This window comes from Triticum urartu, chromosome 5A (assembly GCF_056163025.1).
Source record: "Triticum urartu cultivar PI428250 chromosome 5A, HENAU_Tu73, whole genome shotgun sequence".
Taxonomy (NCBI): Eukaryota; Viridiplantae; Streptophyta; class Magnoliopsida; order Poales; family Poaceae; genus Triticum; species Triticum urartu.
In genome coordinates this window covers 546,630,983-546,658,448 of record NC_141877.1, presented here as the reverse complement: position 1 = coordinate 546,658,448, position 27,466 = coordinate 546,630,983, and the positions used below count along the sequence as shown (strand labels likewise).

The 27,466-nt window shown below is 45.1% G+C and overlaps 4 protein-coding genes across 4 annotated transcripts; 2 read left to right on the top strand and 2 right to left on the bottom strand.

Moving 5' to 3' along the window:
- The first annotated feature begins 4,556 nt into the window (after positions 1-4,556).
- Positions 4,557-7,063, top strand: LOC147972723 (uncharacterized). Its single transcript, XM_087521647.1, has 8 exons — positions 4,557-4,846; positions 4,964-5,113; positions 5,500-5,676; positions 5,808-5,896; positions 6,008-6,072; positions 6,200-6,302; positions 6,532-6,642; positions 6,727-7,063. The coding sequence occupies exons 1-8, from the start codon at positions 4,696-4,698 to the stop codon at positions 6,853-6,855; spliced, it is 975 nt and encodes a 324-aa protein (XP_087377773.1). The 5' UTR covers positions 4,557-4,695; the 3' UTR covers positions 6,856-7,063.
- A 3,680-nt stretch (positions 7,064-10,743) lies between these two features.
- On the top strand, positions 10,744-13,822 carry LOC147972722 (uncharacterized). Its single transcript, XM_087521645.1, has 8 exons — positions 10,744-11,074; positions 11,171-11,320; positions 11,943-12,119; positions 12,260-12,348; positions 12,464-12,528; positions 12,666-12,768; positions 13,256-13,369; positions 13,454-13,822. Exons 1-8 carry the CDS (start codon positions 10,918-10,920, stop codon positions 13,580-13,582), a joined length of 984 nt encoding a protein of 327 aa, XP_087377771.1. The 5' UTR covers positions 10,744-10,917; the 3' UTR covers positions 13,583-13,822.
- LOC147972721 (uncharacterized) lies at positions 13,797-16,435 on the bottom strand. The gene is made up of 3 exons (XM_087521644.1): positions 15,752-16,435; positions 14,174-15,409; positions 13,797-14,065 (listed from the first exon to the last, which is right to left on the bottom strand). The coding sequence occupies exons 1-3, from the start codon at positions 15,831-15,833 to the stop codon at positions 14,034-14,036; spliced, it is 1,350 nt and encodes a 449-aa protein (XP_087377770.1). The 5' UTR covers positions 15,834-16,435; the 3' UTR covers positions 13,797-14,033.
- Positions 16,436-16,562: 127 nt separating this feature from the next.
- On the bottom strand, positions 16,563-21,608 carry SUF4 (zinc finger (C2H2 type) family protein). The gene is made up of 7 exons (XM_087521648.1): positions 21,247-21,608; positions 20,967-21,064; positions 19,675-19,792; positions 19,168-19,553; positions 18,020-18,138; positions 17,861-17,914; positions 16,563-16,977 (listed from the first exon to the last, which is right to left on the bottom strand). The coding sequence occupies exons 1-7, from the start codon at positions 21,435-21,437 to the stop codon at positions 16,909-16,911; spliced, it is 1,035 nt and encodes a 344-aa protein (XP_087377774.1). The 5' UTR covers positions 21,438-21,608; the 3' UTR covers positions 16,563-16,908.
- Between the last annotated feature and the right edge of the window lie 5,858 nt (positions 21,609-27,466).

Below are 27,466 nucleotides of genomic sequence, written 5' to 3'. Positions count from 1 at the left end.
TTTCATAGAACGAGTAGTCCAAAGAGAAAAATCATTTACAAGATTTCTAATAGTGATCTTAGGAGTGTGATCCTCATTACAGAAGACCAAGAGTGTTCCGTGAGTCCCAAATCTTCCAAAGAATAGAGAGTGCCCCATGTCCAGCGAGGAGGAAGCCCATAGCTGTAAAGTGCCCCAAACTTGCATGGTAGTCAAGCAATGCAAATGTCCTCTACCGACGCGTCGCATCTTGGGTGGAGGCTACTAGGAGCTATAGTCCTCCTGGTGAGGTTGTGCTTGGTGTTGAGGCTGTTTCTGAACAACAACCAACCAAATATGTACCTTGATAGGCACCTTAGAGGACCAAATTAGGTGGCCGGTGGGGTTCTTGACTTTTTCAGTAGTGAGAAGAGCATAGGTATTCCTAGGGGAGAAGTTCGCCCATGAAGCAGGACTGCCATCATTGTCGTCGTTAGGGCCAAAGTCCTACAACAAAGACAACACCTCATCGAGCTCTCTCAAAGCAACATTAGTAAGGAGAACCGATTTTTTTAAACTCGTCTCGAGGCAAGGTTGGTTGTGTAGTAGGTGATGCATCAATATGATTATAGTATCGTTGCACCCTTTAGGCCCGCCATCTTCCAAGCATGAAGCTCACTCATAGCAAGCTGGAAAGTCACACCCTATGATTTGGCTCAACTCTTAAAGATCCTTCTATCGCTCTCTTGCCAAATGGAACATCAAAGGAGGCAAATGGTGTTTTATCATTCACACAACTTTTGAACTAGCGGTCCACCCTTCACCCACAATGAAGGGATATGGTGTTGATGGTTAGAAGGGAAACAACAGGAAGATTAAAATTCACAGTAGCCATATACTAAATCAAGCACATGTACAAGCACTGAGCGAAGAGGTGGAGCGTTGTCTCCGAGTGACAATGATAGAGAAGACAGATAGCGGTGTTAGGTCATCCCCAGCGATCAAGCATGTCATGGTTCTCGAAATAGGCTTTCATTCAACATTATATATAAAGTCCAAACAGTCGAACCGGTACAAGGTGATGAGAAAGTACCGAAACAAGTAGACCAAAACATAAAAATGAGATCTGACATAAAGTTGAGAATTCCCCAACTCGAATCATTAAAATATGAATCACCACACCTAACAAACGACGACCTAAACTACCGAGTAGGAGTGAACCACACTGCCTTGGATAACCACCGGACTCTTGCATCGAACACACCAAGCCATTGCCGAAGAGGGTAGTCGTATGCTCTCTCGCTCCGAGCCTTGGAGCACCAATCCTGCCTATGGATAGCGAGGACCGAGGATGGTGACTACAAGGGCATGTGTAAAGATAGGAGACCAACGAATCCACCCCATGCCAGAGTTGAATAAGCTTCATGCCAGGATCAAAGCAAGTCTGAAGACGTCTACATGCTGCAACACCATATGGCACATGAGTTCCTTGACAAATGCTCCCAACGACAGGCAAGGGATTTTATCTGGAACCCTGAAACGGAGAGGATACCCACAATGACACCCCCCCCCCCAAGAGGTAAGTGACACCCATAGGTATTATCGTCAGTGGCATAAGCACTAAACAATCACTCAGACCCTCACCTATGCCACCCGAGGTACCAAGGGCACCGATCCAACCCAAGGGGAAGGCCACCTAGCCAACATGAGGCCTCCAGGTCTTGGTCAGGGAGTCGCCACCACCGAAGTCACAATGACACCATAAATCATCCTCCACTCCTCCTCTTGCTACCCTCATATCCAAGAAGAATTGCCACCACCGCTATAGCCCGCTCGCCAACAAGCCACCGGCACAGCCTCACCTCTCGGGGTTGCCGCCCCAGCATCCATGGCCCCAAGCCTACATCCCAATCCGCACGCATTGCCACCCACCGAAGGCACTAGCAGGAAGGCCACTCCTTCCCCACCCTAAGGCAACCCCAGCCGTGAACAACATGGCAAAACCGACGGAATCTGAATGAAGGAGAGTCCAACCCGGCGGTCGCCTACCAATGACTACGGTGGCAGTCATTGGGCTTTGGATTGGCCCCATCGATCCCCTAATTAAGGCAGCTGGATCTAGGCCAAGACAACCCTCTCCACTACTCCTCTCCTGGGAACAACCAACACAACTCTCGCTACCGACGATTCGATGATGTCACAGCCCTGCCAGCCGTAGTGCCCCAACCAAAAGGAAGCCCAGAGCTTCTAGCACAAAAGTCTCGTGAAACCAACTCCTAGGGCATAGATCTACCACAACATGCATGCACAACTCCTTCAGCACGGTAGGCCGCTGCTACCCCGCTGGAAACATCGCTCCACCCGACGTCGCGAAATACATAATACATAGAATATTGCCTCCAATGACCATTTGTGTGCATATGGAACAATTTCTTCAACTTGAAATTGCAGTTTCTGAGTTAATTGACTTTTTTGCACACAACGAGCGACTTCAGTGACCGTAAGTGACTTTTACTCAAAGAGTTATGTAGATTTGGGAGAGGCTATGTTGCCTAGAAAAAAAATGGTGTTCATCGATTCCACGTGACGTCTTCTATCGCCTTCGTCTTCCTCCTTGTACCCTCATCGACCCGCCCTCTTGCCAACGTCTCGCGTAGCAGGCGTGCCTGTCGCGCCGCCATTCCCCACCCGTGCGGCCGTGTCGCCCCCTCCATCTAGTTGTTACCTGTTGTCCCTCTAAACCTCATTCTTGAGCGCTAACCGCTGTACTTGCATGGTCAGCCCTCTTGCTCACCTCCATCGGCAACGCCGCCTCCCGTCTCCGGTAGGGCTTCATGCCTCGCATCAAACTAATTGACGTTTGAAATTCTAGGTCTTATCAATATTTATTTTGTGCCAAATATAATGGTATGGTTTTTATTTCTTTACTTTAAATGTACCATGAGTGGTAGATTTTTCGACATTGTCTATGCGTCACTGATATGCAATTAGAGTATTTAACCAAAAACTACCACATTTTGCTGAACCATGCCCACAAACTATCACTTTACAAATTTGTGCCGAAAACTATCACTTTTTTACTAACCTGTTACAAAAAACTACCATGTCAGAAAACTGTCCGATTCTCCTTGTTTAAGTCCGTTTCTGACTGGCTGGGCCCACAATTCAAGCGCCAACGTGGCCAACCTTTCACGGCTGTGTGTTAACGCCCGTTAATGGCTCGTGTTCGGTGTTAAATTATGCTCTTTGAAAAAGTGCTTTAACAGTTAAATTCAGTTAACAACAAGTAAATTCATGTAACTGAATTCAGCTACCAATAGATAAAATTAGTTAAATGTTAACTGAATTTTTTAACAACACATAAATTCACTAAACTGTTCAAGTTAAGAACAGGTTGATTCAGTTAGATGAATTTTCACTGATTTCAAACAATGGGTCAATTTAGCTTACTGAAATCAGTTAAGAACAGGTAAATTCAGTTAACTGCTAACTAAATTAAGTTAACTGAAGATCTAGCTTTACATATATGCTTATCTATGAAAGGCACTTATCAGTTTCAGTTGAAACCACATCATACTTCTCTACACAACTGAGAACTCCTTGACATTGCACTATTTAAACCACATAACACTTTCTGTTCTACCCGCACAACATGCCAAATCAAACCACAAAAATAATTCATCTAAGAGCTTAAGATTACATAGAACAACCTAGGAATCTCCTCCCAGTCAAAGTACCTTCGAAAGCAACCATCTTCCTGGACGTCTCACTATGCAACATGCACTTTGGTTCCGATTCAGTTACACAACAACAGAAAAATGGATCCATCACAGTGTCCAGGGTTTTCTGCAAACATTCTAACCAAAATATACTTGGAATCAACCATTGAAGCAGAGAAAAATCATAAAATCCCAACTTTATATGACCTAATCCTAACCCAAACTCAGAGCCAACATGGTGTACTTACAAAGAGCTCCGCCTCCATGCCAACCATGGAGATGTCGTTGTTCGAGCTTTGTTTGTCATTCCAGGAAGGCATCCTCAAGTTCTACCGGCAACAATGGCGACAGCGATATGGTCGAGGGAGAGAGTGAGTGAGCGAGGAGGGAGGGAGAGAGTGACTGAGCCCACAGTGGCCCAATCAACCCTTATTTGACGGTCGACGGCCGTGTCCCGACCGAACACACGCTGTTAACGGCCGTTAACACGCAACCGTGAAAGGTTGGCCACGTTGGCGCCTGATTTGTGGGCCCAGCCAGTTAGAAACGGGCTTAGAATAGGCGAATCGGGCAGTTTCCTGACATGGTAGTTTTTGTAACAGATTAGTAATCAAGTGGTAGTTTTTCTTTCCAACGAAAAAAAAGTGATAGTTTTCAGCACAAAATTATGAAATGGTAGTTTGTAGGCACGGTTAGACAAAATATGATAGTTTTTGGTTAGATACTTCCTGCAATTACCACCGAGGCAAGAAAGGCAAACTACTACTACCCACTCCACTCCACTCCAGTGGCCTCAGCTCGTGTGGGGATGAGAAAGGAAAGCCACGTTCGTTTGTTTTTCAAGAAAATTCCGACGTACGCTGCGTGCCAAAACGGACCGAATGGCGCGCCGCACTAGGCGCTAGGCGGTGAGATAAGGCGCCGAGAGAAAGTCGCGAGCTGCGCTTCTCGCTGTCTCCACATTGCACTCTCCTCTTCCTCACTCCCTCCTCGCGTGCTTCTGCGCGGCGATCGGTCCATGGAGAAGGCGGCGTCCTTCCTCTCCTCCCTCCTGGGCGGCGGCGGCGGCGGGGGCGAGGAGCCGGCGGCGACGGTGGCGTCCATCCTCATATACCCCGTCAAGTCCTGCAGGGGCGTCTCTGTGCCGCAGGCCCCCGTCACCTCCACCGGTACTACACTACTGCCCCCCAGGCCCCAGCTTCACTGAAACCAATCATTTTTCTCGTGTCCCGCTGTCCTGTGTCGTGTTGAGCTCTGATCTGATGGCTCCGACGGACGGACTGCAGGGTTCAGGTGGGATCGGCAGTGGTTGGTGGTGAACGCCAAGGGCAGGGCGCTCACGCAGAGGGTGAAGCCCAAGATGGCGCTGATCGAGGTGGAGTTGCCGCCGGCGGCCTTCGACGAGGACTGGCAGCCCACCCCCGACTCCTACATGGGTATGACATGCTCTAACTGTTTTGTTTTAGCGGCGGTTTGTTCAGACTAATTTAGTTTCCTGCAAAACGTTCTGCCTCCATGAGTTGCTGAATATACTGCCTGTTGTTGATCAAACAATACACTAGCACCTAGTGGATTTGATCAAAAGTAGCTGTGTTTTTCTTCTCAAGAAATTGGTTTCCAACTCCGATATGCTCTTTGATAAACTGTGACCTGTGAAGATGCAGCTTCCTTTTTAACGTTTCACAGGAAAACCCTTGTACGTATCATTTTCATTTGGCCTGACGCTAACTGCAGTTATAAGATGAATTATGATGTCCTTTCTTTTATGTTTCAGAGGAGATCTCCTAAAGATCAACTTTATTTGATCCTCTGCCGATTGCAGTTATAAGAGCACCTGGAATGGACACGCTGAAGGTCCCTCTGGTTGCGGAACGCGCCACGCTCGATGACGTCTCCGTGTGGGAGTGGTCTGGTTCTGCCTATGATGAAGGGGGTGAAGCAGCCGAATGGTTCTCCAACTATTTCGGGAAGCCAAGTCGCCTCGTGCGGTTTAAAGAAGGTGTATACCTTATGGTGTTCTTTAATCACAAAAAGTGGCTTGGATGTCTGTGTATTTATTCAGAAAATGTTTTCTCATTGAGATCATCTCTGATACTTATGGAGAATGTCTGTTTTTCATGTTCTTGGCAGAGACCGAAATCAGGCCGACTGATCCCGAGTATGCTCAAGGTTACAAGCTCACGTTTACGGACGCCTTTCCTTTCCTGATGGCCTCCCAGGTAGTACCTTCATACTTCACACCTCAGACTGTTTGCCTATGTATGAACTATGAAGGCAATGTGCACTGCTGCTAAACACAAACCTCAAGCTAACAGTTCAAATATTTGTAGGGCTCTCTGGATGCACTAAATGAGATTCTTAAAGAACCTGTACCGATCAATCGCTTCAGACCAAAGTAAGCAGCTCACTGTATTTTCTGAATAACCTTTTTGCCGGGGGTTTATGTATTATAGATTATGACACTAGGTTGCTTAATATCCACCTACCTTTTGCTTTCTTAAAAACATGATTTGCTTTGATAGTATTGTAGTTGATGGATGCCACCCATACTCGGAGGATCTGTGGAAAACCATAAAGATAAACAAGCTGACATTTGACGGGGTGAAGTTATGCGACCGTTGCAAGGTAAAATTTCAAGATCTGTTTCTGTGGTTGACATGCAATGAAGCCAGGCATGCAACTCAACGACGGACGCACGATGGGGATTAGTTTCATTTATGAAGTTGTTCGTTTGTTTCATATGAACCTTACACCACCAGAATTCAGTAGTATGATATGCACACTAAACATTCACACAGGACAATATAAATAGGAGTACATACTCTATACTTAGTTTCTCTGTTTGCTGATTCAGGTGCCTACCGTTAATCAAGAGAACGGAATACTTGGCACCGAACCAACAGAAACTATGCTGACATTCCGGTCCGGTGAAGTGATCCGTCCGAGCCACAAGAATAAACACAAGGTAATTAATTGTCTCTTTCAACCTATTCTACTTTTGGCAGTAGAGCAAGCTGTTTACTGCTCGCATTTTTACCTTGTTTTGCAGGTGTACTTTGGGCAAAATCTGGTCTGCAAGGAATCGGTATCAGCAAAGGGAAAAGGGAGGATCGTCAAGGTCGGCGACCCGGTTTACGTTCTTCAGACATACCCTTCTTCCGACGAAGTTCCAGCCTGAGCAAGGCCATGGTAGCACCTACCGTATACTTACTCCGTCCCAAAACAAGGGTCTCAACTTTAGTACTAATGTTACTAAAGTCAAAACATTTTTGGGACGGAGGGAGTATGTTTTATGTGTGTTTCGAGAGACGACCTGTTGGTTGAATTTGTGCACGCATTGCGTAAATTCAACTTTGCAATAAAGTAAATTCAGCTTAGCAATAAAATCTTGACGAGTGTAATCGTCATGCTCTCCATCTCAAACAATATCATCATCTGGTTCTTTAGCTTGTCGATCGGCCAAACAGTAGAATGTGGTCACTCACTGATGTTCGTTAGGGAAGCCTTTGTCAGAGACTTATCAACTGACTGGCGAACGTGGTCACCATTATGAAATTCAGTGGCATGAGACATTACAATAATCAAATCAAGCATGGGAGATGGCCGTGAGAAATTAGTTCTAGGACTAGCCCACGGGCTTGTATTTTCTCTGAAGTTCTTTCTTTCACCCACCTGATCGCTTGATCAAACTCTGTTTCCCGCTCTCTTCTGCTAAATCAAAAAGAATAAAAAATCAACCATGGGACAAAGTATAATGCAAGAAAATAAGATACATGATACAGATTCATGACGATCGAACAATGCACCAGTATGATGGGGTGTTTCTTAGAGGATGCGATGGTATGCTTGCGACGATGTCCAGACGATGAAATTAAACATTTAAACGATATATTTTTGCCTTTGCTCGAAAGCTAAAGTTTTCTCTTTATTGGCATTTTTGATAGTTTCAAGTTCTTCCTATTCCTAGTGGTCTACAAGGGCATCGTTGACAGATTGAAGTTCATGATACTGCTCCATCAGGAATATTTTAACAGTTTCAATTTCATCCAGCTGCTATGGCGGGACCTTCTTGACACTTGTGTTGGATTTGAGTCAACATGGCAATGGGCACCCGCAACCCGCTAATCCAGCGGGTAAAACCCTATTAGCGTAAGGGTTTGAGAAAAATAAATACTCATGGATTTATAAATGAGGGAAAATTATACCCATCGGGTAAGCCGTGTACGGGTACGGGAATGCAATACCCGTACCCATACCCACGTACCCGCATACCCATATACTAATTCCTTCTAACAGGTAGGTCCCATGTGTCGTTCACTAAAGAAAAAAAAACTTACCAGTTTAATCTAGGCTAACACAGCCACTAGGCTCGACCCCAAAATCCCCTCCCCTTGCCCATGTACGTGATCTTATTAAATGCATTGATCTTATTTTGTGGAGTCATGATTTTTTCTCTTATTTTCTTGATCATATTATATTGTTTCCTTCATTTTAATCATCTGGATGTAAGGGCTGCAGAACTATCTTCAATAAAAGGGGAAAAAAATGTGTCTCTCTTGTTTGTCTTGTAATTGGAAATAAGAAAAAGGAACAGATGTAAATGTTTCTCTAAAAAGTTCACTTACAGGCTACTCACCATGAATGTAATTAGCATTGTTTAGAGCCATCTAGTTCATGCTTATTCTATCCACTTATGAAAATTAATACCATTCTTTTTATTCCATCGCACATCAAATTGTGCTATACACTAAAATATGGTGGGTGTGTGTGTGTGTGCGCGCGCGCGCGCGTGTGTGTGTGTGTCGAAGTTTACATGCTAAAATGTTGTGTATATATGCAAAAATGCTGAAAAATACATGATGGAGTGTGGATTGGGTAAGGTGGCTGAAATCGGTCTTTTTACCCATCAGCATTACCCGCCACCGGCCGGGTACGGGTATGGGAACAGTTCAAAACCTGAGGTATGGGTACTATCACGGGTGTGGGTGAAAATATTGAGACGGGTATGGGTTTGGGCAACCATTACCCGCACCCGAACCCGACGATTGCCATGTTGAGATTTGAGAAACTTTGCTTATACATGGGCGGATCAAAAGTTCATCACGGACAAATTTATTGGAGCTATGGTTGTGACGGATCACAGTATGGTCATGATGGTTCATCAATGTCTCGACTATGACTGCATGACTCCCTATCAAGTTATGTCTACCTTCACCACCCATACACTTTTGTAGACCAAGTTCAAGAACACAATGGTCATAGTACAAGGATCAAGAACTCTAACCTCGCTTTGAAGGCCAAAAGGGTGATCGTGCGAGCTTCAAGAGAGGAAGTTCATGAAGAAAAAGGTGTTGATGATGACTACTGTGACAGATCACACTATCGTGCAATTGAACATTATTCTTTCTGTAACTATTAGCATCGGCATTTGAACATAGAGCACAATGACATAGCAATTAGACATTAGTCTTTTTGTAACTATTAGCATAATGGCATTATTACATAGCAATTGCAACATCTTTTTGTTTGCTGCACCACAATCTTTATTTGACTCTTAGAACAATAACAATTTAACACATATACGAATATAGCAATTTGTAACATAAAGATATATAACCATTGTAATATGATGTATACATAATTTATATTGTAAACAATATATTCACATAGAAAAACTAGATTAGACATAAACACAAAATATACAAGTGTACCAAAGCTCACCATTGTGAATGTTGCCGCAGCCTAAGAACATGGTAGCGATGCTGGGGTCAACGACCGCCCACGGCGGCCCGAGAAAACCGATAACACCACACGAACACCAAGCCTCGCACCGGCATGCATCCATGTGCCTGCATCGTGGGTACTCGATGGCCCCAGCATGTACGAGCCAACCAAGCGCATGCACGGGGACCAACGGCACGGAGTGGCGAGGGAAGGGCGCGACCACAAAGAGGAAGCATAGATCCGGCAGTGGGAGGGCATAGGCGACAAAGGGGTCTGTGATAGGGTTTAGTCTTAAGAGTGGGGGGGGGGGGGGGTATATACGCACCGCATCATCAACTGGCTGGTAAAAATGGTCAGTCGGTCGGTCAGTGATAAACACATAACACGGGCAGCTGGCAGCATAACTCGCCGTTGTTCCTTTTTTTAGTTGGTTATTCATTATCAGTGTCATTCCCGTTTGACCAGTCATTGATGACTAGTCATAGTCATGACTGGTGTAATTTTCTACTAGTTACTACTCCCTCCGTTCCTTTATGCAAGGTGTATTAACCAAGGCATAGAATTATAGACATGTTAGAACGAAATTACTCTTGGCAATTTATTTGTTAGTGGCAAGTAGATCAGTTAGTCGAGGAAAGTATGAGATACATACAATCGACAGAGAGATACTTTCCTTCTTTTGCTACAAGGAGAGATACAGACAATCGGGAGAGAGATACTTCCCTTTTTTGTAGAGGTCTAACAAGGGAATTATGAGGAATTCGAAAAAATGCACCTTACATTCTGAAATTTATCAAAATACAAATACACTTTATATAACGGAATGGAGGGGGTGATGTGTTGGGTAGGGCACAAGAAAATAACAGTAGCCAACTGCATAGAAGATCACATATACAATCAAAAAACATCTTGTAAGAGAAGATCACATATACATGTATCCTCTCATAAAAGATCGTATCCACACAAGGCAAATAATAAAAATGCCAATCATAACTTGCGTACTCCCTCCGTCCCAAAATTCTTGTCTTAGGTTCGTCTAGATATGGATGTATCTAATACTAAAACGTGACTCGTTACATCCGTATTTACACAAATCTAAAATAAAAAATTTGGGACGGAGGGAGTACTTAACATGCAGGGATCTTCTCATAAAAGATCGTATCCACAAAATATCTATTTTGTGCCAAATATATAATGGCATGATCTTTTGGACATCATGTAGTATGAGTCATTGACCCGCAATTACTACCGTGGCAAGAAATGGAAAGTAATAGCTACCCGCTCAGCTGGCCTCAGCTCGTCCGGGGAAAGCGACAGCTCGTTTCTTTCCATAAAATTCGGACGCTGCGTGCCAAACCGACGGAATTGCGCGCCGCGGCTGGTAGGCAGGCAGGCGGCGAGATAAGACGCCGCGAAAGCAGCGAGCTTGCGCTTGTCGCTGTCGCTCCTCCGGCCTCCACTCTGCACTCTCGTCCTCCTCACTCCCTCTCGCGCGCTTCTGCGCCACGATCGATCCATGGAGAAGGCGGCGTCCTTCCTCTCCTCCCTCCTCGGCGGTGGCGGCGGGGACGGGCCGGCGGGGGAGCCGGCGGCGACGGTGGCGTCCATCCTCGTATACCCCATCAAGTCCTGCAGGGGCGTCTCCGTGCCGCAGGCCCCCGTCACCTCCACCGGTACGACTACTCCACTGCCCCCAGCCTCACCGAAACCAATCATTTTCCTGCGTCGTGCTGAGCTCTGATCTGATGGCGGCGGCCGATGGACTGCAGGGTTCAGGTGGGACCGGCAGTGGGTGGTGGTGAACGCCAAGGGCAGGGCCCTCACGCAGCGGGTGGAGCCCAGGATGGCGCTGGTGGAGACGGAGCTGCCGCCGGCCGCCTTCGACGAGGACTGGCAGCCCACCCCCGACTCCTGCTTGGGTACTCGTTTTTTTCCTTTCTTTCTTGATCATTTACATTAGGCATTTGATTTGTTCCGACTGATTTAGTACTGGAGTATGATATGCTCATCCAAAGGAAAAGATGTGTTGCAGTAATTTAATTTTGACCAACAGTTGTCTGTTCATTAAGCTGTACTACTAGCGATTTTGGTTCAGAAGATGTGCTCTAATTTTCTTCCTAATTAAATATTTCTAGATTAAGGTGTGTAAACCCCAATGGAGCATCAACAGAGAAAGTTTAGCCACTGTCTCTCTGTTTTGTTTTGACAGACAATTTGTTCAGACTAGTTTAGTTTCCTGCAAAATGTTCTGTCTCCGACTAACACTAGTAGATTTGGTCAGAAGTAATTGTGTTGCTGAATACTGCTTGTTGTTTGATCAAGCAATACACTAACACTAGTAGATTTGGTCAGAAGTAATTGCATATACTCTTTGATAAGTACATTGTGACTTGTGATGCGGCTTCCTCTTTGTATGCTTCAGAGATGCTGACAGCATTTATAAGAGCACCTGGGATGTGAAGTGATGTCCTTTCTTAATTTTTAATGTTTCAGAGGAAATCACCTAAACATCAATTTTATTTGACCCTCTGCTGATTGCAGTTATAAGAGCACCTGGGATGGACACGCTGAAGGTCCCTCTTGCTGCGGAACACGCCACGCTTGACGACGTCTCCGTCTGGGAGTGGTCTGGTTCTGCTTATGATGAAGGCCCTGAAGCAGCTGAATGGCTCTCCGCCTATTTCGGGAAGCCAAGTCGCCTCGTGCGGTTTAAAGAAGGTGCTCTTATACGTTCCTTGTGATGTTCTTTCATCGCAAAATATACCTTGGAAACCTGTAAAAAAAATATTCAGAAAATGTTTTCTCAATGAGATCGTCTCTGGTACTTATGGAGAATGTCTCCTTTTCATGCTTTTCAGAGTCCGAAATCAGACCAACTAATCCTGAGTATGCTCAAGGCTACAAGATCACCTTCACGGATTGCTTCCCGTTCCTGATAGCATCCCAGGTACACTTCATACTTCACAGCTCAGACTGTTTGCCTGTGTATGAACCATACTATGAAGGCTATGTGCACTGCTGCTAAACACAAAGCTCAAGTTGACATTTCAAATAATTTGCAGGGCTCACTGGATGCACTAAATGAGCTTCTTAAGGAACCTGTACCAATCAATCGCTTCAGACCAAAGTAAGCAGCACACTGTACTTTCAGAACAACCTCTTTGCTGGGGGTTTATGTATTATGAATTATGATAGCAGGTTGTTTGATTGATACTCGCCTGCCTTTTGCATTTACATTCTTACAATCATGGTTTACTTTGACAGTATTTTAGTGGATGGATGCCACCCGTACGCAGAGGATCTGTGGAAAACCATGAAGATAAACAAGCTAACATTTGACGGCGTGAAGTTATGCGACCGTTGCAAGGTAAAATTCCCAGATCTGGTGCTGTGGTTGATTGTGCTTGAAACTTAATTCTGCAGTCATTTTCTGAAAAGAAACGTGATATTAACAGATAGCAAATTGCTTGCTTCTTTTCTTTCCACCCTTTCCATAGCTACATAAGCAACAGGCTAAAGTCTCAGGGTGTGAAAAATCCTCCTTCGCTGCATATTTAACATACTTAGAGTTACTTGAGTGCAAGTGAGTAACTGGTATATCAGTTGGCTTAGTGCTGGCCTCCTGAGGTAATTCTTCATGACATCGAGGACTACCACAGGGCATGCAAGTAACAACGGATGAACAATGGGGACAGTTCTTATAAAGCTGATACTTATGAACTTGTTCATCAGTTTCATAAACCTTACACCACCATAATTCAGTAGAATGATGTGCACACTAAACATTCACAAGGTAATATATGTATATATAGGAGTATATACTCTATGCTTAGTTTCTCTGTTTGCCGATTCAGGTGCCTACCATTAATCAAGAGAACGGAATACCTGGCGGCACCGAACCAACAGAAACCATGCTGACATTCCGGTCCGGTGAAGTGATCCGTCCAAGCCACAAGAATAAACAGAAGGTAACTAATAGCCCCTTTCAACCTATTGTACTCTTAGTAGTAGAACAAGCCGTTGACCGCTCGCATTTTTATCTCGTTTTGCAGGTATACTTTGGGCAAAACCTGGTCTGCAAGGAGTCGGTGTCAGCAAAGGGCAAAGGGAGGATCGTCAAGGTCGGCGACCCGGTTCACGTTCTGCAGACATACCCTTCTTCCGATGAAGTTCCAGCCTGAGCAAGGGCATGTGTTGTTTTATACCCTGTTTTATGTGTGTGTTGATGAGACGACCTGTCGGTTGATTTTGTGCACGCATTACATAAATTGAACTTAGCAATAAAAGCTCGAGGAGGGAGGAGGGAGTAGTTCTCAGTGGTCACTGATGTTCAGTTAGCAAAGCCTTCGTCAGAGACTTGTCAACTGACGAACGTGGTTGCCATTATGAAATTCATGAAGATGGAAAATTACATAGCGTTATTCAGAATTATACAAAACAATATGTGTCAAAAGGAAGCAAAAGTTAGATGGGTACATTCACAAACTGAACATGCTCACATTCAAAACAGCCTACATGTATATATCTGTATGTATATCTGTACTACTTCCTCTGAACTTGAGCAGACAATGGTGTCCAGCTTCCAAAACCATACACCACTGATGGCATCTGTTTGGGAGGCTGTTCTGTTCTTCACATCACACTGTAATGGCAGTTATCATAGCCTGGAAATGAAGATCAAGAAATGGTTACAGCATCAGTCAATCACAAGAAGAGCAAAGAAGAATGGAAGATGGCAATGGGGTTGAAGGAGAGGAGGTGATGTGGCTTACTCGGGTCCTTGGTGATGAGCATGGCGGTGCCGCCGAAGTCGCAGGTGGCGCCGGTGGACTTGGCGCGCTGCCAGTAGCTGTTGAAGGCGTAGGAGGCGTGGGACGTCATGGTGTCCGGCTTGAAGCAGGCGCCGTCCGCCTGGAGGGACTCGCAGTCGGCGCCGGACGCGCACGCGTAGTCCATGGCCTGCTGCACGATCGCCGCCGGCACCGACGGCTTCGCCACGCACCACTCCGCGTGCCCCGCCGACGGCGACGGCGGCCCGGTCGTCGGCGGGAGCACCACCGGCGGCTGGAAGCTGCCCCCCGGCGGGCTCGGGGACGACCCCGACCCGGACCCCGGTGAGGACTCCGGAGGCGGGTACGGCGCGTAGTCTGGCGGGCTGGGGGTCACCTCCGGCGGGCTTGGGAACGGCGTGACCTCCGGCGGGCTGGGAGTCACCTCCGGTGGCCCCGGGAACGGCGTGACCTCGGGTGGGCTGGGAGTCACCTCCGGTGGGCCCGGGAACGGCTCGACTTCCGGCGGGCTGGGCGTGACCTCCGGTGGCCCAGGGAATGGCGTCACGTCCGGTGGGCTGGGCGTGACCTCTGGTGGCCCTGGGAATGGCCCGACCTCCGGCGGGCTAGGCGTGACCTCTGGTGGCCCCGGGAGCGGTGCGACCTCCGGTGGACTGGGCGCAACCTCCGGTGGACTCGGGTACACTATCGGCGGGAGCGGCGTCACCTCCGGAGGGCTCGGGAACGGCTCGATGTCCGGCGGGCTGGGCGCGATGACCGGCGGCAGCGGTGCTATCTCGGGCGGGCTGGGCGCGACGACCGGTGGCAGTGGCGCGATCTCGGGTGGGCTGGGTGCGACGACCGGCGGCAGCGGCGCAATCTCGGGCGGGCTGGGCGCGACCACCGGCGGCAGCGGCGCAATCTCCGGTGGGCTGGGCGCGACCACCGGCGGCAGTGGCGCTATCTCAGGCGGGCTCGGCGTGATCTCAGGCGGACTCGGCACGATCTCAGGCGGGCTTGGTGTGACCTCAGGCGGGCTGGGCACGACCTCGGGGGGCGGAGGGGAGTAGAACTGCATGGGCGGCGGCGGCGACAGGTAGGCGAAGGACGGCGCCGGGATGACGGGCGGCGGCGATGCTTCCGGGGCGCAGCCGGGGGAGCCGGGAGGCGGAGAGGCCGAGTGGTGGTCGGACTCGGAGTACTGGTCCAGCAGCTCGTCCACCGTCAGCACCCTCGCTCCTGCTTGTTCACCCAACAAAACCATCAATCAGTGTGACGTTAGTGTTTTCTTACGCTAATTTAACTTAATTTGTACAAATTTCGCAGCATGTGCGGTCAAAATTTCAGTAATATCAACCTATTAGCATGCTACTAAGATGAACCGAAAATGCACATACAATTGTCGGTAAGAATTGGCATAAATTTCAGCAAAATTTGGCGTAAAATTCCGGTAAGTGCGAGCAAAATTTTGTGAGGGGTGAAGGTGGCAAACACACCAAAGTTAAACTCAAGCTCGCGTCCTCTACACATGCTAGGAAAGAAGTGTGTAAGATGGATGAAAGGAACCAGGGGCATACATACCGCATTGCGCGACGAAGAAGGCGAGCACGACAACAATGGCGGCGAGGAGGAGAGGGCGCCGGGAGCTCTTGCATTCCCCCATGGCCGGCGTTTCTGTGCAATGAGGGGAATGGAGCTGGGGCTGTTGATATAGCCACGGAGGATGGCTGTGCAAAGGTTAAAGGTTAAAGGAGGAGGCATTGCAAATGCAGCAAAGCTACCAGCAGAATCCAGTGAAGTGAAATAGTGAGGGACGATTGAGCTTTAGTGTTTGGTATACACTGAGGCAGAGGCAGAGGCAGAGGCATGGAAATGATTGGATTCGTTGGTGGGTTTGAGGTTCTTTTCTCCTTTGGCAGTCTTGGCACAGATGCTTTGCTTGCTAGCTGCTGCCCAGAGAGAAATGGAGAGGATCCTCCTCCCTTCTCCAGCCGACTAAATGGCTCCTTTTTCCTCCTCATTTGCTTGGGATCCACTCAACATACGTCCCCACTCCACACACAAGTCAGCATCTGTGTAATGTTGTAAAATGTGTTCATGCACGCAAGGGTCTTATTTATGGCATAATTTGCACGTACTAGCATTCTCAGAAAGTTCAGATTTGTGGCAAATTGAAAGGGCGCGCGATTAGTTCAAAAGAGCGGCGCAAAGCAGCAGACAGGCGGCATCTCAGATTGTTGCGAAAGGTAAAGAGAAAAGATGAGTAGTGCCGGAGAGAAGAATTGCATTCCCTTTGAGAAATTTGCTAAAACAAGCAACACCTCTTTTGCTTTGCTAACAATGGATACACGATCACGCTGCTGTAAGGCAAAATAATGGTGCTAACAACATATGGTACTACCAGCAGTACAGCTGGTGGAAAGACACTGCTAATTTCATCCTCAGGTTTACAGAGCTGAAGATACTCATATCGTCAGTCAAGCGACAACAGAACAAATGACTTCTAGGTCTAATTTCCACTCTCGATACGAAAAGACAGGACAAATGATGTCGAATCAAAATCTCCCAAGTCAGACCAACACAATCTTTCAACTGCAGTAGCTCAAGTCACTAACTAAGTAAATCAATAACAGGGGGATCCAGGATCACCGATTGCACGGCGTCCCTCCTATGGATGCACGGGCAAGCCCGTTGGTGAATCGCATCAAGCTGTTTACTGAACGCCGGGCGCAGCTTGTTTATGTCGATTGTCTAGAAAATGTAATATCTGATATTCTTCGATCGAACGCTGCATCAACCGAGCTCATCTGTCCACAAAAGTTTCGAAACAAAGAAAGGTGATATTAGATTTGATCTCTGCAACTTGGGAACAAATAACGGAGCATGAGAATTTCCTCTTTATGAACAAAAGTTGATGGCTCACAGGCCATATGAAAGCTGACCTGGAACCAAACTCTCACCACATTCTCGATCAAAATTAAGTTATAAATGCTACAGTACTGGCAGAAGCTCAGCCGCACGTGGTGAATCGCAAAAAAATATAAGTAATGCTTAAACTGAAATTAATACATACACGTTTGCGTACTGTCCAGGGCTTGGCCGACAACCCTCAAGTCATTAGCACCATGAGATTTGTCAGATTGTAAAAAAACTTACTAGCAGGAAGAACAATGTATGTAAATACCTACTTGGAACTCCTGATGTGCGCGAAATCAGCAGGAAATATAGATGATCAAACAAATAAACACCAAGGAGATGTCATGAAAATGTAAAAGGGTAGTATAATACGGAACCATCTCACATACTCCCATCTGTTTCCAAATACTCAAAGTTCTGGGTTTCCCATAAGTCAAACATCTTTAAATTTGACCAAGTCTATAGAATCATAGTAGTTTCACTAGATTCAGATAAATATATTTTCATACTATAGTCGATGTATACGCTGATATATTTTTCTCTAGACTTGGTCAAACATAAAGATGTTCGACTTAGGACAAACCTAGAACCTCCAAGTATTTTCAAACGGAGGAAAGTATGCAGCTAGCTACTGAAGGAATACATTTCATATTTCCATGAAAATTCAACATTTATTTCTCTCTTTCAAAGCTCATATATTTTGTTCTACGGGTGCCGCACTCCAATGTTTTTTGAGAGATCATTGGTAATGGAAACATGAAGACCAGAACTTACCTGGCTAGTTTCATCATGCACCTGGTACATGGGCAGAGCCAACCTTCTTTCCTCCTACATAAATCAATAAATATTTTAGACATTACACTTGTATCTGGATGATCAAACATATTCCCAGGTCACCTGTAAGAATGAGAACAGAGGGAAGGGAATAAATACCATTGACATTGCTTCATCATCCCACACCAGATAGACCTCGCTCGTAGCTGGTTGAGTAGCAGTCGTTTTACTATTAGTGGCAGGTGCAGGTGGATGTCCAACTGCTGGCCCTCCTGTACCTGGAACAGATGCATGCACAAGTGAATTCACAAAGGCCATGCCTAAACAACAAGAGCAAACATAAATATCAGATGGAGATACAAAACGTCAACGCAGAAATACCCCATCACATAAAATGAGCTATATAATGCTCCTAATATATATGTATATGTATTGTTTTAAACAAGAGATAAAATCTTGCTTAAATTCCTCCCAGTTGTTTATAATAAGATTTAACTAGTCCATATTGTTCTCTGATTTCCTTTCATATACTAGATACTCTATACGGTAGATGTGCTATATATGTAGGGATGAAAATGAAGCGGGAACTTTCTGGTTTTCCGGAGGAAATACGGAAATGGAAACAGAAACTTGCAAAACAGAAGCAAAAATGGAATTTTTTATGCGGAAACAAAAAAAAATGAAACGGTGGTTTCAGACAGAAAAAACATGGAAATGGATCTTTCCGTTTCCGTGAATATGGAATTTCCATTTTTTCTATATATATATATATATATATGTATATATATATATATATATGGGCCTATGGCTCCTTTGTAGCAAAACCACCAAACAACACACAATGACAGTGACAAAATGGCCCATGTGAGGTCTGGCTTCTACTACTACACACATACTTAACTAGACCCTATGTGTAATTTTCCAGTACTACTACAATACTACACTAAGTCACTAACCTAATCATATTGTTTTGTAGCCATTTCAACAGTTGATTAAGTTTGTTGGTCTGCCTTTTGTTTTTCTTTATGGTTCAAGGGGTTTTTCAAGTTCCGGTGAACACCCGCTTCCGTTGCCGTGTCCGCTCCATGTTCGTTTCTGGTAGTATCTGTTTCAAATTCATTTTTGAGGTTTCTGTATTCATTTCTGCTTCCACACAAAAATATGAAAACAAATCTGGTAGCACCCAATTCCATCCGTTCGCGCTCTGTTTTCATCCCTATATATATATATGTATGTCTCAAACAAAAAGCTAGCACATCTAAGGTGCTTAGACATAGGCGTCAAAAGTTCTGGGAAAATCAACATACCATGGTTATTAGCAACATAGCCATATCCTGCAGTACCAACTGATGCTGGAGAATTTGCTGCAATAGTTGCAGGTGAAATTGACGAGCTGAATGAGGAATTTGCTGCTCCATTGCCAGTGGTGTTAACAGGAAACAAAGGCTGGGAAGCCTGAGGGGCAACAGGTGAAGGAACCCCTGTGGTGGCCATAGGGTATGATGTCTGAAGTAAATTAGCAGGTGCTGATGTCATCATAGGATTGGGCATGTTTTGAATGGGAAATAGTGGTTGCTGTGGTGCTTGCCCAGCAATCATTGGGGGAACTGAAACCGGTGGTTGTTGAGCAAACCAAGGTTGCGGCTGCTGAAGAGGCCAAATCGGAGGTCGGACCATCATTGCAGGATTATACCTGTGAAAAAATGAGACAGAAATTAGAAGTTGTTCCAAAAACAGTGCCAACAATACAATTGGACGCATATTTTAAGTAGACTGGAACTAAAAAATTAGATAGAAGAAAAAGGAGAGCATACATAGGGCGGGCTGCACCATAAGGCCGAGGAGGAAAAGGCATGCCTAGCGGATAATTAGGCATAATAGGAGGTCTTATTGTCGGCACTTCTACTTTGGCCACCTTTGAAGGTTCTTCCTCTGCATGTGGAACACATGTAAAAGGTTAGACGACATAGTATTGGAGGGAAATAACTTGGCAGGCCCTTACTTACACTGCCCGCCAAAAACAAAAGGTTCAGCGCTTACATGTAATTTAAAGGTTAAAAAACATGCTTATTGTAGAGATAGAACATGGTAAGTTCAGCAGTTAAGGAATATTAAGGTTAACAACATGCTATGCAGGAAATTACGCGGCAAGTTCAGCTTTTAAGGAATCCCCTACAAGTTTAAGCGTGACTAACCAGGCCAACGCTGAGGCGGTCTGGTGTTTCGCTGAGGCTGGATGGTGGGCCTTTGGGATGGTCTTGCGTGTGGTCATTCCCTGAGAAAGGTAGCTATTTCACTTTGCGTGGCTGCGTCTGGGCCTATGGGATGGGGTGTGGGGCCCTGCCTTGGCTGCCGCACTTGTGCGTGGATGTGCGATGTGTGTGCATGGATTCTTTTTTTTTGTCGGTGTGTTAGCCGAACTGTGGGCCCGGCTGTGCGTGTGTTGCTGTTTCCATGTGCGCAATGGTGGTGGGCTACTGGGTCGCTGCTAATTACACCACAGCCAGGGAGCGGTGCCAAGTAGCATGTAGCTCCGCCACAACGATACATAAATGCACACCGTTGGCCAAGCTAACAAAAAATTCATTTATACATGTACCAAACACCACTATATTTGAACGCAGTGGAGCACGCCACTCCGCCTTGTCAAATGTAAAGGTTAAACAACATGCTTGTTGGAGAGAAATAACAAGGTAAGTTCATACCAACATGTATGTAAAGGTTAAACTACATGCTATTGGACAGAAACAACATGGCAACTTCAGCGCCAAGGAAAACTACTCATAAAGGTTAAACAACATGCCATTGGAGAGAAATATCATGCCCAATTGAACTCTCGGGCGGAGGGTCTTTCGTTTGCTGATGGATAATTATGCTCAGGCGTGAACCACGTCTGTTCGACGTTTAGACGATATTAAGGAATCCAATAATTTGCGGCGTGATTGGCCATCATCACAAGCAAAACTATTCAACAGAAGCAACCAACACTGCCATCCAGATTACAGCGGAGAAAATAACTAGAGCAAATACTCTGGTCTATGAAGAATTTTATTAGTAGAGAAACGAAAAGCCACAGTGGAGAAAATAAGCAAGCCGCCGCGGTTACCTTCCCCATAGTGGGCGGCGAGCACGTCTGAGGGGATCCCCTGCATGCCGAAGATCTCGATCTCGGTGGAATCCCTCTCGGGCTTGGCATTCGGAACCCTGCGGCCAAAGGAAAAACAGATTAGACACCGAGCAATCAGAGCCCCGTCTACCGCGGCACCGGCACGGATCCAATCGAGGGTGGGGTAACCCCGAATCTGGGCCGCCCCGGCAAGGAGGAGGCGCAGATCCATGGCTAATAGGAGGAGAAGAGAGGGGGGAGGAGGAGAGAGGGCGCGCACTTGGTGACGGACTCCTTGTGGACCTGGAGGACGTGGATGGCCATGCCGCCGGCGGTGGAGAGCTTCTTGTGGCAGACGTGGCACTTGAAGTGCTTGGCCTTCTGGTGCTGCACCAGGATCTTCTCGTCGTCGAACTCCCGGTCGCAGTAGTAGCAGAACACCTTCTCCACCCGCTTCTTCTTCTTCCCCATCCCCGCGCCCCCGCTCCCTCTCCCCGGCCCTCTCCGCCCTCCGGCGAGGTAGCTAGGGTTTCGTTCGGCGACGCCGCGGCGGAAGGAAGGAGGGAGGGGAGGAGGCGGCGAGAGCACGCGAGTCCTCGGTGCGATTTGGGCCGCGGGGGGGATGACGGGGTCGGTGCGGGGGCTCGGAGGGGGAGTTTGTAAATATGGCGTGCCGCCTGGGTCCGGTGGCTGACGTGTGGGGCACCACGGGCTCCCTTGGGAGGGACTGCGCCTTTTTTCCTTTGCGGCCCCTTGGGTTCAGTTGTTTTGCGGTCTGCCCCTTGCCCGTGCCCGTGACGCCGCGCGCGGGCTTGGGATGGGCCTGCCCGTTCGTTGGAGCCGCTGGGCCGCGTTTGGGCACTCTCCGGGCTCCCGTGTTCCGGCTGATGGATCAAACTCCACGCTTGGGTGGTGGTGGTGGGTGAGGCGTTTTGGGTTCCCTCGGACGTGCTCGCCGTTAGAGGGAATCCCCTGCATGCCGAAGGAAGCATGGCAGGGGTGGAAGAAACGAGCCCAACTTCTAAGCTGCTTTCTTGTGCACGAGGAAGGTGCGGACGAATTCGTCTTTGAAGAAGAAATGATCGATGATCCACCCAAGAAGGCAAAGAGGTTTTAGCCCTAGCGCTCTGATCGCGGGCATGAGATCGTCATGAAACCCAGCTAAAGAGGTGGTTCGGAGGCGGTTTGGTGACAACCTCTTCATAGTGCAGTTCGGATGTTTAGTTGATTGGAATAAGGCAATGGTGATGTGTCCGTGGTTCTTTAGGAACCGGGCTTTGTTAATGGAGGCGTATATGAACCCTACGATAGTGGTCCTTGACAAACCTGTGATCTGGGCACGGTTACATAAGCTAACTGATAGGGGATACCATGGAGGTCCATATCAAGATACATATATGGTCCATTGAAATATTTGTGAGACTTCGTTTTAAGATAGAAGTACACCGAAAAATCGTGAGATTTGTGTCAATAATGAAGGGGGTGTGTGAGAAAGAGTGGTATCAGGTTATTAAGTAGGAAAAACTCCCAATGTTTTCTGCAAACCGTGCTTTACTCCGTTATTGGCATCAAGAATGTGGTAACGGTGAGCATGACGAGTCAAAATTCAAGTGGGTTGACTTCACCCTAGTTGCTGTCGTAGAGGTTGTGGACAATATGCATGTGGCTCAGGCTATGGTCAGGAAAGGAATGGACGAGGGAGGGGTAGAGGCCTTAATGCAACAGGGTTCGGAAGTACGGGAGATGGAACGTTTTGTGGATGGAGTTGGACATTTAATAGTGTCTTTCAAACACATGCGACTGGTGGAACGAATGCGTCTACTAGTAATGCACCCAAAAACTGTTCAAGGCAACCAAGAGGTTCATATGCATGATGGAAACGTCCAGGGAAAAAGGTCGGATGATGACATTGGTATACTTGCATTATTGCCAACGCATCTGGTTGACGACTCTACTGTTAATAGTGGAATTGTCACAAGAACTTAGTAGTTGCTGCAAATTCCAACTAAAGTTAAGAATCAAAATAATCCTCCATTTAAATATCAACAAGATGTGCCCAAAGAATATTCTAACATCATGTTTTTACTAATTAGCAAATGTTGAGAGGCGGCATTTGGTAGGTCGGAGTCCAACATGAATGCAATAGAGAGGTGTGATTACTTCCTTCAATATTATAATCTTTGACATTGAATGACGAGAATTAAGGGTATTTACATGGGCCTCGGTTCGGTCAATGCGATGGACCGAGCGTGCACACCAAAATCATTGACTGGAAGGTGCTGGATACTATGCGTGCTAGCACTGATTACATTTTTTTTGAATGAACACCGATTATAACTACTTGCTGTTTTTTTGTTGTTCCTGTCATAGTACTGTTGTTTGTTAGTTGTTACTTGTTCTTGTTTGTTGTTACACTATCAGATATAATAATTAAAATTGAGTGAAATATTGAAAAGAAATATTTCTTAAGGGAGATGATATTTAAGGCCCATTGGTACTTGCTAACCAACAAAATATTCCTCAACTTTAAACCCCATTGATGTCATTGGTGAGACGGAGCGAGAGGGAGGGATGAAGAGTACAGAGAGTGCGACAATGGTGCATCTTACTCTCGCCCTGTTTTGCCCCGCATAGCAGTTGGGATTGCGAGATATTTGAAGCTGCTACAAGTATGCAAATGATGCATAATTACTTTTCCATCGAAGGAGTAGCCGTTGATCGATAAATGTTTAGATTTCTTTAATTATTTTTATACGGGGTCGTTGAATATCAACAACTTATTACACATAATTCAATTCTTTTAGAGCGAGTTGAAGGAGTAGGTTTTATTAGCAGAGAAGAAGATTGTGAACTTTTGGAATACAATGGAATCTTCATAAAAATGGATCCTTGTGAGTCTTACAATCAATTTAATTGGAAAATCTTATTATTCACAATGATAGATAAACTCTCGTATACCACACGAACTCTCATATTTATTTTTATACCCGTTGCAACACACGGGCATTTTTGCTAGTATCATATTGAAATTCTATGAAGTCACCATAGGTGTCTCATAGTCGACGGGAACACCTCCTCCCACTAAACGCACATCACCGAAAATTCTAAAATAAATATAGAATAAATGCGAGCACCAGGATTTAAATCCCTGGTAGGCTAGGGATACCGTTGTCCTCCTTACCATTCAACCACAGATTGATTCACCTATACACATAGAGTTGTCTCTTGACCTTCCGTGCTAAGTGTGGTCATGACAGTGCACCTCTCGTAATCTCATATCACACATAAATGAACGAATGATGCCACCGCATGAGGCTTTACTACTATATATCCTTAAATAACCAAAATAATTATCTTTTACAAAGAATATAAAACAAATCTCGGCACAACAAATATAGTTTGGAAAGTTGTAATAGCTAAAAAAACATACCCAACATATTTGGCTTCCAAACATCTACTCCCCCATCCCAAAATATAAGATGTTTTTTTAAGTTGTTTTACTTTGCAAAAATGTCTTATATTATGAGACCGATGGAGTATATCTATACCTACTAATAAAACAAGATAATATTATTGGTTTCATCCTGCTTAGGTGATTTTATTTATCTTTCTTCTATCTATATCTATATCTATACCTACTAATAAAGCAAAGTGATATTCTTAGTTTCGTCCCGCTTATGTGATTTTATTTGTCTATCTTCTATTTAAGATATATACGCGAGGTGGTAATAATTCGGGACCTTTAAGATATATACGTGAGGTGCAGGCCCGGTCCTGATTGGGGGGGGGGGGGGGGGGGGCGGCCGCCCCGGGCCCCCGGAGCACAGGTGCCCCCACCCAGGACGTATGTATGTAGGCCGGCTGCTGGGTTTCCATCGACGGAAAAAACGTGCTAAGTTGGCCCAAGTTATTACGTGGCTGGCTGACTACAAATTACTACTCGGATCTTGGATCGAGTCAGCCATCTCGGAGAGGCGCACCAGTTACGTCTTCACGCACGCACGGTGTCGGCGGCTGCCGCCGCATGGATTTTTGCCTCTTCGCCCCACGACCATCGAAACCAATTGAACAACGGCGGACAAGCGATGGCGACCGAGCATGCGCCATCATAGTAATTAATAAAAAGTTATAATTGATAATCAATATTAGATCTTCGTTATTGTCATGGGGCATTGTTAATTGATTGATTGGCCATGGTTGACGTAGGTATCATTGAGTTAATAAAAAGCATTGCGCTAAATTTCAAATACTAAGGGCATGTCCGATATAGAGACCTTGATGTGATGTTTAGGGAAAACATATATAAAAACAATAATAATTACATGGCATCTGTCTAGGAGTCACTACGTCCGGTGCTAATTGCAATGTATATATAGATGCTTTCCCATTAAATTGATTGGATTGTGTATGTTCTTTGCAATATTCTATGGAACACACAGATGCAAAGCCGTAATCCAGGAAAAGAAACTACTCCATGATTATGGTTAATCTATTTTTCTATAAATGCACTGGATTTGATAGTACTTTCAATTTTGCCTCCTAGTGAGTAAAACAATTCCATCGGGTGTTGGGTGCACCATTGAATTCTGGGGTCGAACAAGAAGCAGGAAAGACAACTAGAAAATCGGTCTGAAGGCAATCCTACAAGGGGCCCCGAGCTCTAATCTCGCCCCGGGCCCCTAAAATCCTAGGACCGGCCCTGGTGAGGTGGTACTAATTCGGGATCCTCCTATATATGATGCTAATTGCGTCAATTTATCGGGGCTATGCACAAACAACAGACCGACTGGGGCGGCCCAGTAGCATAGTGGTCAATATAGTGTAAAATCCACAAAAAAGGGCCCTTCCGAGAATTAAACATAAGACTGTGGTTACAGGGTGCATCCTGCTAGACAGTAGGGATAATTAGCGTTCATGGCCACTTAGCAATGCAAGTTTTATAAGAACTTACAACAAGGTAGATCCAACCATTTTCTATTTTAGTTATTATTCTTTATTCTTTTTTCCTTTTCTTTCCACAAATTTCCTTCCTAAAAAATTATTCAGAAATTTACAAAAATTGTTTAAATTTTCACAAAAAATTAGGCTTTTCAAAAAAGGTTCGTGTTTTTGTTTGTTCAAAATGCCAAAAAAGTTCTCGATCCTGAAATTTGTTTAAAAATTCAAACAAATGTTCTTGTTCTCAAAGCATTGTTTAAAATTTTCGGAAAAGTCCAAAAAGTTCAGAAATTATTCTCTTCTTTGGAAAAAAATTCGAGATTTAAAAAAATGTTCATGTTTACAAAAAACCTGATTTTTCTTCAAAACATCAATGTTTTATGATCGTAACCACTTTGCAATTTTTTTTAATGAAATACAAACAGCCGAACATTTTAAAAAAATTACAAACATTTTTTTCGTATTTTCAGGAATTTCAAAAACATTAGAAATTCTTTGATTCTTTGAAAAATGTTCAAGATTAAAAAAATTCTTTATGTTTATAAGAAAATCCATTTTTTTAAATGAAGGTTTTATAATTGAAAACACTTTTTAAATTTTGTAAATAGAAAAAAAGTCAAGCATTTTCTACAAAAGCGAGCATTTGAAGATTTTTTTTCCATACTTTCCTTACATTGAGTGGATGAAAAAAAAATAAGTGGGAAGAAAATTTATAAAGTGGTTGCGCTGTTGGGCCTTGTAGGCCGACAACCACGTCTCTACTTCTAGAGTGAGCACAAAATCAGCGAAGAATAATGTCCTGTGGCGGGATCAAACTAACCCACTTTTTGCTTCGTAGAGACGGTACCGGCTGGGCTAGTTTTCGTTTCTATCCAAGGTTTGTTTATATTGATTAATAGTAACACATCGTTGTTTTACAGTAAATTCCATCGATTGATATATGTCAGTCATCAACAAGCCTCTTAGGGAATTGAAAAAAATAGAGGAAGGTGCATGTCCCATTTCTAAGAATGAAGGAATTAACTTGATAATTTTGCGGGTTAGAACCAATAAATAAGGACATGCACAGAGAGTACTACAAGAGAGACCCTATAAAGATGGGATGTGCGCTATAATAAAAGAAATAAAAGAGAGGAATTACAAACAAATCCGAGAAGATCAGATAAAAGATGGGATGTGCGCTATTATAGGAAAGGCCTAGAAAATGCGCTCTATAAAGAAATAAAAGAGAGGGCGTATGGCAAAAAAATAATCCAAAGAGAACCAGTAAAAGATGGATGTGTGCCATAAAAGAAATAAAAGATACAATAAGAATTAAGGTTGATTGTAGTGGAGAGTATCATATACTAGTACCATGCATATGATACTAGTGTATGATACTACATCCTAGTGCATAGTATCATAGATTAGCATCATAGATGGCGGAGTTTGAGAGGTAGTCCACAAGCAGATGGAGATTGTGTTCTGTATCGGCGGCATCTGGAAGATGGTGAATCATGCGCTAGGTTCATGGTTCATGGCAGGTAGGGATGGTTTCCTTCTTTGGCATCTTAGTCATGCTG

Bases quoted from the DNA above. Each gene is read 5' to 3' on its own strand.
- LOC147972723 (XM_087521647.1), top strand. From the start codon at position 4,696: ATGGAGAAGGCGGCGTCCTTCCTCTCCTCCCTCCTGGGCGGCGGCGGC. The intron at 5,677-5,807 runs GTGTATACCTTA...TGTTCTTGGCAG, and splicing joins CCTCGTGCGGTTTAAAGAAG to AGACCGAAATCAGGCCGACT. The intron at 6,643-6,726 runs GTAATTAATTGT...CTTGTTTTGCAG, and splicing joins GCCACAAGAATAAACACAAG to GTGTACTTTGGGCAAAATCT.
- LOC147972722 (XM_087521645.1), top strand. From the start codon at position 10,918: ATGGAGAAGGCGGCGTCCTTCCTCTCCTCCCTCCTCGGCGGTGGCGGC. The intron at 12,349-12,463 runs GTACACTTCATA...AATAATTTGCAG, and splicing joins CGTTCCTGATAGCATCCCAG to GGCTCACTGGATGCACTAAA. The intron at 13,370-13,453 runs GTAACTAATAGC...CTCGTTTTGCAG, and splicing joins GCCACAAGAATAAACAGAAG to GTATACTTTGGGCAAAACCT.
- LOC147972721 (XM_087521644.1), bottom strand. From the start codon at position 15,833: ATGGGGGAATGCAAGAGCTCCCGGCGCCCTCTCCTCCTCGCCGCCATT. The intron at 15,410-15,751 runs GTATGTATGCCC...GTGAACAAGCAG, and splicing joins CTTCTTCGTCGCGCAATGCG to GAGCGAGGGTGCTGACGGTG. The intron at 14,066-14,173 runs GTAAGCCACATC...CTTCATTTCCAG, and splicing joins GCTCATCACCAAGGACCCGA to GCTATGATAACTGCCATTAC.
- SUF4 (XM_087521648.1), bottom strand. From the start codon at position 21,437: ATGGGGAAGAAGAAGAAGCGGGTGGAGAAGGTGTTCTGCTACTACTGC. The intron at 21,065-21,246 runs GTGCGCGCCCTC...CTTTGGCCGCAG, and splicing joins CACAAGGAGTCCGTCACCAA to GGTTCCGAATGCCAAGCCCG. The intron at 18,139-19,167 runs GTATGTTGATTT...CATCTGTTCCAG, and splicing joins CTATGTTGCTAATAACCATG to GTACAGGAGGGCCAGCAGTT.